Raw genomic sequence first — 13,571 nt, forward strand, 5'->3', positions numbered from 1 at the left:
AAGGGGTTTTCCCATTAGTAGGTAATCAGTATAATGAATGGTGGGACCACTGTGATCAGTAGAACCGGGGTCCCAGTAGAGACCGCTTCTCCTGTTAAATCCTGTAGGACTGCTATCTGCAGCGCTCAGCTATCTCCAGCAGTCCCATAGGAGTCAATGGAGAGGTGCTGCTTCACTCGCACAGGGGACTCGGGGACTTTGAGTTAGTCGGAGCTTAGTTTTCTCTTAAACCAATGATAAAATTCTGGCTGCCTTTGACCACCACTAGGGGGAGCTCACTGCATACAGTTTATACATTGAGCTCCATAGTAAAACAGTATACAGTGAGCTCCCCCTAGTGGCTGCTGCAGGCAGGAAGGATCATTGTATGTCAATGCAGTGGCCGAAAAATGGAACTCTGAAAGATGAATGGTGTACAAGGGTGGGATCTGGGGCTGTGAGGGGCAAGAGAGGTGAGCCAGTGAGAGGAACCCTAAGGAAACTGAGAGGCGGGCGTGCCCTTATCTCCTTCACTTGCTTCCCCCCCCCCCCCCCCCACATTATAAGAGGCAAAAGACATAAAATGGACGCACACATGGAATGCACCAGCCTAGGGGGAATGTAAGAGCAAAATTATGGGGGGGGGGGGGGATACAGTTCAGTTAAATCATAGAGGGGCGACAATACTGGGGGGGACGTCTGAGATGGTCGAAATAAAGCGGCAGTCCTGGTTTCAGCTTTTGGAGGGGTTCTGGGGGCTCCCATGTGCAGGCACACATTCTTTGCTTAGTCGGACAATCTCCTGGGACAGAGCTTCAAGGTCCTGCGTGAGAGAAGGAGAAAGAATTAGAGGCCTTAAAGGGGTTGTCCAGGATTAGGAAACAGCGCCCCTCTTGTTCAGGGTATCACACGGGATATCTTCTGGGGTAATTACAGGGAACTAGTAATATTTGGGCAGAAGAACTCCACAGACTCCGTCTATAGGGACAGACCGCCACTTGTCCTATCACTTTCATGTCCGCTGACTGTGCCGTCCCCCGGTGCCCTGTGATCATGTCTGTCACGTGGCGCCCCCTTCTTGGTACATGAAGGTTAAGGCGACACTTAAGAAATCTGCTTCTCCCAGCAGTAGGAAGAGGCTTTTCACATTGCTATTCCCAGGCTGCAGGTTCTATGCAATCGGAAAATCAATGGAATGGATTCCTTGCACAGTGGCAGCCGAGATCTGACCTTCTCATGTCCTCCCTGCACACAAGAAAGTACAACCCGCAAGAAATAGCCGGCAAGACTCCAAGTCTGCGTAGGGACCGGAGAGGACGGGCCGCGCGCGTAGGGACCGGAGAGGACGGGCCGCGCGCGTAGGGACCGGAGAGGACGGGCCGCTCGCGTAGTGACCGGAGAGGACGGGCCGCGCGCGTAGTGACCGGAGAGGACGGGCCGCGCGCGTAGTGACCGGAGAGGACGGGCCGCGCGCGTAGTGACCGGAGAGGACGGGCCGCGCGCGTAGTGACCGGAGAGGACGGGCCGCGCGCGTAGTGACCGGAGAGGACGGGCCGCGCGCGTAGTGACCGGAGAGGACGGGCCGCGCGCGTAGTGGCCGGAGAGGACGGGCCGCGCGCGGAGTGACCGGAGAGGACGGGCCGCGCGCGTAGTGACCGGAGAGGACGGGCCGCGCGCGTAGTGACCGGAGAGGACGGGCCGCGCGCGTAGTGACCGGAGAGGACGGGCCGCGTGCGTAGTGACCGGAGAGGACGGGCCGCGTGCGAAGTGACCGGAGAGGACGGGCCGTGTGTGTAGTGACCGGAGAGGACGGGCCGTGTGTGTAGTGACCGGAGAGGACGGGCCGTGTGTGTAGTGACCGGAGAGGACGGGCCGTGTGTGTAGTGACCGGAGAGGACGGGCCGTGTGTGCAGGAAGACTAGCCACGGGTACTGTTGAGCGAACTTCTGTTTTAAGTTCGGCATCTAAAGTTCGGCTTCCGATTAGCGGAGAATCCCGATATGGATTCGGAATTCCGTTGTGGTCCGTGGTAGCAGAATCAATAAATCGGCCATTATTGATTCCGCTACCACGGAACACAACGGAATTCGGAATCCATATCGGGATTCTTCGCTAACCGGAAGCCGAACTTTAGACGCCGAACTTAAAACAGAAGTTCGCTCAACACTAGCCACGGGGTAAACCATTTCCAGTACATGGCAGACTCTTCTGAGGGACCGTGTACCCGGACCAGTGCTGAGCTAGGACGCTGTGATTCGGCCGCGATGCTTTATCATTCTGACCTCAGAACGGCTTTACTAAGATCTGCCACTGATACCTTCTATCTGCAGTAACGGGGGACCTGACCCATCGCTATGAGACTCGGCATCTTTATACAAACTATCCCGGCTGGCAATATTATCGACACTTTCTCTACTACTACCCTTATCTTCTCTATCCCTGTCCAAGCAGCCAGCACTGGCGTGAGGACAGCCCCTGAGTGCTCCTGTATCAGCACATTGCTAACACGGCCATTACCGAGTATTGATTAAAAGTCTTGCGAAATGATAAGGCTGATATTGCCTCGTGGCTCATTTCCCACTGAGCCCATTACCTGCCTCAGCAACATCCAGCGACCTCCGCTACGTCAAAGGAATATCCCTGAGGTGCCAGCTACTGGGGGGGGGGGAGAACATGCGTCCCCCTCTGTGGGGTAAAGCCTCCAGTCGATTACATGCTGAATGAATGGAGACGACTGTCAAGTGCAATTATTTTCCTTATCTCAGGGCTTGGAGTGAGGATGCATTTCGACAGCATTTATGTATCCATCCTATAAAAGCCTTCAAGGAGAACGCTGATCCTTTGATACGTCATAGATATTGATGGAAGTCTACCGGGAGCTCGGACCCCTTTGGTGCCGCTCAAAGATTCCCGCATCCTAAAGCAAAGGTCCAAACCAATTCCAGCTGGCTAGAGCGTTGCGTCGGATTTCCGGTACAAGAAAGGGGTTTACACCTTGTATGGTCTCAGACTTCACCACATCTCCATGTACATAAAGTCTGAGGGGCCCCAAATGCATTACTCCAATGGCAGATGTTGGGGAGAGAGAAAGAAAAAAAAGGACTGAGCAGTTGGATTTCAACATGCCTAATCCATTTGTTTAAGGGAGGGATAAGCAGCCGCCAAATGCTTTCTACCTCTCCCCATGCTGAGCCAAGGGGTTGTCAGCTGCACGAGAGTTTGAATGGCCGCCTTAGGACTGTTTCAGACGAGCGTGTCCTGTGCGGGAAACATGCTCCGTGTGTGATCACCATTCCCCATTATGGACACTGTTCGTTTCTCAGGGGCACACGGCATTATAAGGCTGCGTGTCTCTACATGACCTGTATCTACTGAATTACACTGACAGCATTATGTCAGTATAAGGGCTCATGCACACGAACATGTGAGGCAAACAGCGGGTCTGCAATATATGGGCACTGGCTGTGTGCACTCACTTGAATGGGTCCGCAATATACGGAGCGGAGGCACAGAGCTCTTCCATGGGATTTCGGTCAGTGCTTCCGCACCGCGGACAGAATATTGCGGATCGTGGACCCATTCAAGTGAATGGGTCCACATCCACAAATGCATACCGCAATTTGCGGTCCCACAGCACAGCAACAGGTCCCACACGTTCGTGTGCACGAGCCCTAATTCTGTAGATACAGGTCATGTAGAGACACACAGCATTATAAATCAGTATAATGCCGTGTGCTCCTGCGAAACCAGCAGCGTCCATAACGGGGAACCCCACGCACCTCTGAAACAGCCCTTAGTCTCTTCTCCACCGTCATGCTGTCTCTTTTGGGGTACTAAGTCTCGCCTAATCAGCTGCAGTCTCAACAGGTGGCAGCATATGTCCTTTGAGAATTGGCATGTTGAATTTAACATCTGCTGTAGGGAAAAAAGATGGTTGACCGGTCCCCCCTGCGGGTTTGGCGGACTGTGTATGGCAGGCTTCCTCAAACGGCGGCCCTCCAAGCTGTTGCAAAGCTACAACTCCCAGCATGCCCGAACAGCCTACAGCAGGGCATTGTGGGAGTTGTAGTCTTACAACAGCTGGAGGGCCGCAGTTTGAGGATGGCCACCTTAAAGGGTCACTGTACTTTTAGGAAACTTTTGATATGTCAGAGGGATCATTGGGGGTCTGAGCGCTGATACCCCATCAATCTCTAGAACAAGGCGAGAGAAGTGTTTGGATAGGGCGCTATCCTCACTGCAGGACAGGAAGGGAGACAAGCTCAACAGAAAGTCTATGGGCCCATCTGGTTTCCATCTCGTGCAGCTAGGAGAGAGGGAGCGATAAGCGAGCGCTTCTCTCCCTTCCTTCTAGAGATCAGTGGGGGTTTCAGCGCTCAGACCCCCAACAATTTAAACCTTTGACATGTCCCTCTGACATATCAAAAAAGTTTCCTGAAAGCACAGTGCCACTTGAAGAACGTGGGGTGGCATCACGCGCTCACCTTCTGCAGGTGCATGTTCTTGGTGAGCTGCTCCTCCAGCATGTTCTGCAGCTTCTTGTTCATCTCCCTCAGGTTCTCGTCGCCCGGTTTCACCAGATCTCGGAGGACGCTGCTGAGGCTGCTGCGATCTACCTGCCCGTGGATGGCCGACACGTCTGCAGGAAAGAGAAAAGACCTGAAGGAATGAGGAGGCCTTGGAGAAGATACAACGTCGTGGCCCACATGGCAGGATCCACTAGTGTCCTGCCTCTGAAACATGGAGGATTTAAGAGTCTGGATCTGCAGGAAAGGAGGACTTGGGACGCTGAAAGATCTCATCCCCCGGCAGAGGCCGGCTCGGGGAATCATACAAAGGTGTTTTGATCGTAATTTAAATAATTTAGGGTCTTATCATCTCCATCCACATTCTCAGACGCTGAATCTGCCCGCGCTGGTCTGCCCGCTCCCTCCTCGGCGGCGGCGCACCCCTCACCTCTCCATTTTCTGCCTTAGTAAATAAAACATCAGCCAATCTTCCTGCAGCTAAATTATTCACACCTTGCAGCCCCCCTACTTGCTGACGGCCTCAAAAATCCACAATGCGTGTCAGGTCCGGTTAGTCTCACGTCGGGAGGATGGGGTCGAGGCCTTGGCATCACCGTGCCATATATGATTGGAGGGGAAGCCTGCCACTGCATTAGGTAGGGTCCCCTGATGCCACGCTATACTTAAAGAGTGAGATCGGTCTCGTCGAGGCAGAGGTGGCAAGTGTCGGGCAAGGGGAAGGGGGGGGGGGGGGGTAGAGAACGTGTAGAAGACATGAGCATGTCAGCGCTGAACGCTCCTCGCGATTAGAATCCTCACAATGCTGTCCTCCCAGAATCGCGCCAGGCTCCGGCGGTAACACATATCAGATTGGCAGGGTACGAATTACAAGTACGGTGGCAGCGCGACCGCCGGGCATCCAGACGCATGATAAAATCATTGGGTCACCTAATCTGCGCTAGATGGCCTCCGATCCCTGGTGAAATCCGCCTCCTGTGCACGTTACGGGCAGCGTTTAACCCTTGTTTGCCCTGATCTCCTCTCCGCAGCAAACTCCTTTCTATCCAGAGCTCATTACATAATCATCCGCCGTCACTGCGAGCCTCAGATGGGCATAGTACAGTGCTATTTAACCCCTTGTCTTCCAGAGGCATCACTGAGCTGCAATCCCCGCTCAAGGAATGGCTCATCAACATCATATCAGTAGTGGGTCCGACTCCCGGCAGTAGTGGGGCCGAGCTCTGCGGCCTCTTCATACTATACCCAGCACAGCGCCGTCCATTGTGTAGTGGCAGTGCTTGGTATTGCAGCACAATTCCATTCAGTTGAACGGGACGGAGCTACGGTATGGTCACGTGACCGATGGACGTGACATCACAGGCTGAGATACAGGCCGTAACGCGTGCCCGGGTGCCGCTGCCCATTCCAACAGCTGGGAGCCAGACCCCAATCGATCAGATATTGATCCATCCATATTAAATAGGGTTGTGTCATCTGGAATTTTGATGGCATATCGCTACGAAGAGGGCGGGCCTCTGGGACCTGCACCTTTCTTCAGAACGGGCCCCCGAAAGTAAAGGAGGGCACACTGCACATGTATGGCATTCTCTCCATTCATTTCTATGGGACTGCCAGACATAGTGGAGACCGGGATCGGCTCTCTCCGGTGTTCCCATTAGGCGGTGCGCTCTCCATTAATTTTTATGGGAATTTCCGAAAATAGCTGAGCGAGTGTGGCCTGTTTTCATCAGTCCCATAGAAATGAATGGAGAACGCACTGCGCAAGCGTGGCCACTGCTGCGTTCACATCAATGGGAACTACCTGACATCAGCCACACCAGAGACTTCTCCAAAATGAGGAGTGACCCACATGTAGACAGCGGTGTCGGTTTACCCGCCCCTCGTCAGCATAGAGCAGGGTGCTGGTAGGCTGGATGAGACAGCGGTCTTCTTTACGGAAGAGTCTCTGGTTTGGTTGCATGGGGCTCCGTACGCCCCCACCCCTGATCTGCATCTCATCCATCCTGCTCTGTACCGACAAGGGGCGAGAACCCGAAAACAGCCGTCTACAAGCGGTCACTACTTTTGGAGGGGTCTGGCATATCTAATAGATTCTCTCTCTCTCATAATGATATGCCAATCAGCTCATGTCATATAGTTAGTAGTTGCTGTGATGTCATCATGTGACATCATCGGGATTCCCGCATAAGGAGGTAAGGCACATATTGATACATGTCACCCATCACATGTACACAAGGGAGACCCAAATCTAACCGATTCCCTTGTGTACATTTTTCTATGGCTCAATCAATAATGCCTTGTACTGGGTGGTATGGTACAAGAATCCGGGTGATGTCACATGATGACATCACCAACTATAATTTATTGGTCTGAAAATTGCAATTGTATATTGTTCATTTACATAGGAAACCGCCAACAAGCAGGCTAGCTGACAGACCTATATTTTTTTATTCCGGTTGTTGCTTGCTGGGGAGCACATGATAAAATGGCTGAACAATCGCCCCACACGACTTGATCCAATTTTTCTGGTTTCATGTGTCTAAAAAAAAACGTTGCTTTCAATCTGGCTTTTATGCCCCTCCCACATGCCACAGATTGGAGCTAGGTGCTTCAAAATGTCCTCATCTGCAGATCTTGGTGACATCTGCTACTTCCTCCATTTGCCGTCCTTCTTGGTATTGCAATTTCAATGTTGAGGACTGTATATATATATATGTTATAGGGGTTATCCAGGAATTTAGCTTTCTGGGACAACCCCCTTTAAATGATACAATGGTCCGTCTACAGTCACCACTAGGGGGAGCTTACTGCATTCTGTTTACACATGGAACTCCTGAGCTCCCCCTATTGGTGGTTTTCGAAAACCAGAGTATAGAAAGTGTTGTCTGTGTAACCCCTTAGTGACCAGCCTGTTTTGGGCCTTACTGACCAATTGTTTTTCTTCCTTTTTTCATTGTCGCTTTCCAAGAGCTATAACTTTTTTCATTTTTCCGTCTATATAGCATTACGAGGGCTTGTTTTTTGAGGGACAAGTTGTAGTTTTTAAATGGCGCCATTTTGGGGTTACACATACATTTCTGATTAACTTTTATTAACTCTTTCTGGGAGGGAGATGGGAAAAACAGCAATACTGCCACTGGGTTTTTACGTTATAAATTTTATGGCGTTCATTTTTCGGCATAAATAACATAATATCTTTATTCTCTGGGCCACTACGATTACAGTCATACCAGATACATATATATTTTTTTCCGTTTTACTACTTTTTTGCAATAAAACCTTTTTTATTTTATTTTTTTAAAGAAAAAAATGTTTTTGCATTGCCGCTTCCCAAGACCCATAACTTTTTTTATTTTTCGTTCTATGGATTTGTGTGAGGGCTTGATTTTTGCGGGATTACTTGTATTTTTCATTCGTTTGATTTTGGAGTAAATGCCGCTTTTTTGATCGCTTGTTGATTAAGTTTTTTCGGTGGCAATTAAGAATAAATGAGCAATTCTGTCATTTTTTTAAATTTTTTTAAGGCGTTCACCGTAGGGGATAATTTACATGATATTTATGTAGTCCGGGTCGTTACAGACACGGCAATACCAAACATATGGGGGAGATTTATTTTTTTTTGCAATTTCTTTATATGGTATTTTTTTTATTGTATTTTTTTTTACCGCTTAATAGTCTCACAAGGGGACTATAACAGACAACCTTCTGATTGATTTTAAAATGCAATGCATTTTTCGTATAGATCATAGAATTTTAATATCAGTGCTATTCTGATATTGACCAATAGGCTGCGCCCAATTACTCAAGGCTGGTCTGGGGCCCACATCAGACCCCAGCCAGCCTTCACACACATTGGCACCCCGCGATTGCATTTGCAGGGTGCCGATGGGAGACAGAGGGAGTCCTCTCCCTCTGTCAGCACTTTACATGCAGTGGGCGCCACTAAGGGGCCTTAGGCTGGGCCGCCGCTTTTTTACGGGTTAAAAGAATTTTCCGGGAGTTTTTCTGGACCGGTCATCAGTCCGACACTCACAGATCAGCTGTTTGAGAAGGCACTGCTGCTCCTGTGAGCGGTGCGGCCTGCTCTCAGCTCACCAAGCACAGCGCCGTACACTGTATAGTGGCCGTGCTTGGTATTGCACTCAGCCCCATTCTCTTCTATGGGTCTGAAGATGAAAGTGTCGTCACTGGCCTAGGAAAAGCTGAGAGAAGGCCGCAGCACTACTGGAAGCAACCAGTGCCTTCTCAAGCAGCTGATTGGCAGGGGTCCCGGGTGTCAGACCCCCACCGATCAGATCCAGCAGATAGGTCATCAGTGTAAAACTCCCAGAAAACCCCTTTAAGACCATGCCTTATACCCTATTGGAGAAGATGGACATCCTAAAGAACCTGGTCCTTCCATTTAAGGTGGATGTTAGGACCTAGGGCTGGCACCATTACATTTTGCAAGTAACCAACTCGGATACCCTTCACCCCAAAGCCCAAAATGTTTTTTCTCCGGTTTTTATATTCAACACTAAATCTGTAATAATTTACGGCCACTCATTAGATCCGATCGACAGGTCGTGATTATCATTTCGATAGGTCGCTCCCCTGTGGGATACATCATGACCACAATGACCCAGGGGCTGTACCTTGGCATCGGGCAGGAGGACCCTGTGGAGGAGAAGAACTGTCTTTGATAACTTTGTAGGTCACTTTTTTAAGGCGGCGCAAGTGGAGAGAAGAGGTAACGAGATCCGGCGACAATCCAAGGACAGAGAGAGGTGAGCCAACATAAGTCGGGGAAAGAGGAGGGGGGGGGGAAGAGAGGATGGAGGCATGGATGCCAACGCAGACTGGCAGACAGGTGGTGGGAGGAATGGCAGCGCTGGCATCTCGGCCACATCCGCTCAAACACCCACAGCGCCTGGCAATGGGCAAACCTCTACAGGGAAGTGTTTATTTCATGACAGCGAGCGATCGCTCACGAGTAAATAACCGCAGGGAGAGGGAAAAAAATGGGTTATTATTGGCGGCGGTTACACCCATGCTGCGTTCCTGGAGACACACGCAGCCCCTGCCGTCCAGGAGAGCCATGTACTTAAGATGCATTAACCGGAGTAAAGCGCTAATGATGCCTAAGTGAACGAAGGAGGACGATTTATACGATTACCTTGTACAGATGCAGGAGAACGTATTGCAGCACTTACCAGGACGGCTTCTAGGCAGGTAATATCATGGTGTGCATCCATATAAGATATAGGTGGACACCGAGCGGAGAGAAAAGGAGGAGTGAAATTCCGCTTTTTTTTTTTTTTTTTTTTAGCTAGATAGGCACAACATTCTGTGCCAATTACGTTGTCAATACATTTTATAGCAGTCAGAGAACAGATTCTCTGATACAGAGCTCCAAATCCTCTGCACAGACTTTATAAAAAAAAAGAGATGTATAGCTGCGGCCACCACTAGAGGGAGCTCGCGGCATACTGGTTCTGTATTGAACTCAATAACACTGCATGCAGTGAGCTCCCTCTAGTGGTGGCCGCAGGTACACATCTCTTTTTTTATCACCACTAGAGGGAGCTCACTGCATGCAGTGTTATTATTGAGTTCAATGCAGAACCAGTATGCCGCGAGCTCCCTCTAGTGGTGGCCGCAGGTACACATCTCTTTTTTTTTTATAAAGTCTGTGCAGAGGATTTGGAGCTCTGTATCAGAGAATTGGTTCTCTGACTGCTATAAAGATATATTAAGAAAGTAATTGGCACAGAATTCTGAGCCTATTAAGCTAAAAAAAAAAAGGTAGAAAGCATGTCTAGGCAGAGGACTTGGAGATCTGTATCAGACGCTTGAATTGCTATACTGAGGAATTAATAGAACTTAGGACCTACAAATGATACAGGTAGTCCGGGATTTTAACAATTGATAACCTATCTTCAGGATAGGCCATCAGTATCGGATTAGACAAAACTTTAAATGCTGTCATGTCTACTTTGTAGCCACCACTAGAGGGAGCTCACTGCATACTGGCTCTCTATTTAACTCAATAATAACACTGTATGCAGTGAGCTCCCTCTAGTGGTGGCTGCAGGTAGAACACATGTCCTCCTGTAATTCTATATCTAGGCAGAGGATTTGGAGCTCTGTATCAGAAAAACAGCTCGAATCGCTATACTGAGGAATTAACTAGAACAGAACTTAGTACTTACAAATGACACATTGTTGAATATTTAGGATTCACTTTAAGGGGGTTGTTCAGGATGTTAACAGTTAACTTCAGGATAGGCCACCAATATTGGATTGGACAAGCTTTATAAACTGACATGTCTACATTGCAGCCACCACTAGAAGGAGCTCACTGCGTACTGGTTCTCCATTGAACTCAATAATAACACTGTATGCAGTGAGCTCCCTCTAGTGGTGGCTGCAGGTAGTCATCCTATAACTGTATATCAGTGCTAGATTGGCAGGGATCTATCAACCCCCATGATTAGCTGTTTTAGAGTAGCTCTGGTGCTGGAACTACACCGCTCCATCCAACGTGTAGTGGACAGAGCTAGGAACAACCATGCTCCTCCTACTCCTCCACTGCAAATGGACGGAGCTGTGTGGTTCCGCCACTGCAGCTACTCTGAAACATCTAAACAGTGGGGGTGCAGATATTGGTGGCCTATCCTGCACGGACAAAGAATTATAGGATGACTGCTTTCAGCCGCCACTAGAGGGAGCTCACTGCATAGTGTTATTATTGAGCTCAATGCAAAATCAGTATGCAGTGAGCTCCCCCTAGTGGTGGCAGCAGGTAGACAAGTCTGTGCAGAGGATCAGATATTAATGGATCATCAATATTAAAATCCTGGACAACCTCTGTAAGCTGGCTGTAGATATATCACAGGTCATTAGGCCAGTTTGCATGCTGGGAGTTGTAGTTTCATAACAGCTGGAGTTCCGGAGGTTGCCTACCCCTGGAATAGTGGATAACCTACTGATGGGTGAGGGTCCGTCTGCTCTTGAGATCTGGGGTTCCATTCCCCCAATCAGTGGGGGTGCAGATATTGGTGGCCTATCCTGCACTGACAAAGAATAATAGGATGACTGCTTTCAGCCGCCACTAGAGGGAGCTCACTGCATAGTGTTATTATTGAACTCAAGGCAAAATCAGTATGCAGTGAGCTCCCCCTAGTGGTGGCAGCAGACAGACAAGTCTGTGCAGAGGATCAGATATTAATGGACCATCATCATTAAAATCCTGGACAACCCCTGTAAGCAGGCTGTAGATGTATCACAGGTCATTAGGCCAATAGCTCTCAGACTTGACTCCATCTTGACCTTGCACATGGTTCAGAAGAATTTGGCAGTTACTTTTAACAGGGAGACAACATAAGATAAGTGGCCACCTAATATAGGTGGCACCGCTTATCTCTGGTGGAACAGGTCCAGACGCAGACATATACCTGTATATAAAGTGAGTGTAATCCAATGTCAGGTGTGAATAGGGCTGCGAGCCCCCTATGTTTTACTTCGGACCCCTTTTCTCCCAGCCTGATGCTATTTTAACATTCTGGCTCATTTCAAAATGATGACAAGGAAAAGGTGTCAGTAACAAAGAATGATGGTTGTCAATCAGGGTGGATGAAACCAGAGAGTAAAGGCGAGTGAAGTGCATCCCTATTCTGAATTGGCCGGCCTAAGGGGGCACTCACCGATCCTGCTGTCCATGACGTATGACTCAATGATGGCGCTCTTCCTGCACAGATCCTCGGCCATAGACGCGCTGCTCACTTCTAAGTGCTTCACCTGCAGCAGAGACACAAAACTCAAATTAAATCCACAGTCAGCGCTGGTAAGAGATGAAAACGGCGGATGATCCGTCCGGACGAACCGGCTTTAGAACCGGGATTAGAAAAACATGGCTGCTTCCTTCACGCCTGTCCACGGGTTGTACCTAGTACTGCAGCTCAGCTCTACTGAAGTGAATGGGACTGAGCTGCAATACCACGTACAACCTATGGCAGGTGTGGCGCTGTTGTTGCAGCAAAGCAGCCATCTTTTTCTAATCCTGGGCAACTCCTTTAATACACTGGGCGTCAAGTGGTCAAGATTTATCATATCACCATCAGCTTCATGGCACAGATGGGCAAATTAGGAGCAGCTGACTGAGATACAAAAGCAGGATGTGGAGATATAGCGCCACTCCTGCCAATGGGCATTGTCCGGTATTGCAGCTAGGAGACTGGGGCTGAGACGTAATACCAGATGCAGCCCATGGACAAGAGACCTCAGGAGAGGTCATCAATATCAAATCAGTGGGGGTCTGACCTCTAGCACGAGCGCTGCGACCACTTCACAGTACACCAAGCACAGCGCCATACATTGTATAGTGGCTGTGCTTGGTATTGCAGCTCAGGCACAGTCACTTGGAGAGGATAGGGCATGCTCAATTTCACAAGGGTGTATGGCAGCGGCTTACTCCCAACTCATCATGAAGAACACATGCATGCTCAGCCAAACTGAGCATGCATGTGTATGAAGCGAGCGATGGGGGGTCAGGAGGAATAGCGGTCAGCTACTGAATGTGTACGGCCAGTTTAAGGCTTGCTAGAACTCATCAGCGCACAGGATAGGGCAGGGGTCAGCAACCTTCCGCACTCCAGCTGTTGTGAAACTACAATTCCCGGCATGCTCCATTCATTTCTATGAGAGATCTGAGAAGAGCAGAGCAAGTATGCATGCTGGGGGTTGTAGTTTCACAACAGCTGGAGTACCGGAGGTTGCCTAGCCCTGGAATAGTGGATAACCTACTGCAGGGTGAGGGTCCGTCTGCTCTTGAGATCTGGGGTTCCATTCCCCATTGATGGCCTATCCTGCACTGACAAAGAATTATAGGATGACTACCTGCAGCCGCCACTAGAGGGAGCTCACTGCATACTGTTATTATTGAGTTCAATCCAGAACCAGTATACAGTGAGCTCCCTCTAGTGGTGGCAGCAGGTAGACAAGTCTGTGCAGAGGATCAGATATTAATGGACCATGCCTCTCCATTCATTCTCTATGGGACGTCGAGGGCTGCACTCGGCGGTC

General features: G+C 49.6%; 1 protein-coding gene across 2 annotated transcripts in view; it reads right to left on the reverse strand.

Annotated features, from left to right (window-relative positions):
• Positions 1–442: 442 nt before the first annotated feature.
• Positions 443–13,571, reverse strand: part of GRIPAP1 (GRIP1 associated protein 1) — a 59,512-nt gene continuing 46,383 nt past the window's right edge. For both annotated transcript variants that reach the window (XM_040442393.1, XM_040442394.1), the window contains 3 exons: positions 12,194–12,287; positions 4,464–4,618; positions 443–802 (listed from right to left, as the gene is read on the reverse strand). In XM_040442393.1, coding sequence (XP_040298327.1) covers positions 713–802; positions 4,464–4,618; positions 12,194–12,287 — 339 coding nt within the window. In that variant the 3' untranslated portion in view covers positions 443–712. The remainder of the gene's footprint in view (positions 803–4,463; positions 4,619–12,193; positions 12,288–13,571) is intronic.

The sequence above is a fragment of the Bufo bufo genome, chromosome 8 (assembly GCF_905171765.1).
Source record: "Bufo bufo chromosome 8, aBufBuf1.1, whole genome shotgun sequence".
Lineage (NCBI taxonomy): Eukaryota > Metazoa > Chordata > Amphibia > Anura > Bufonidae > Bufo > Bufo bufo.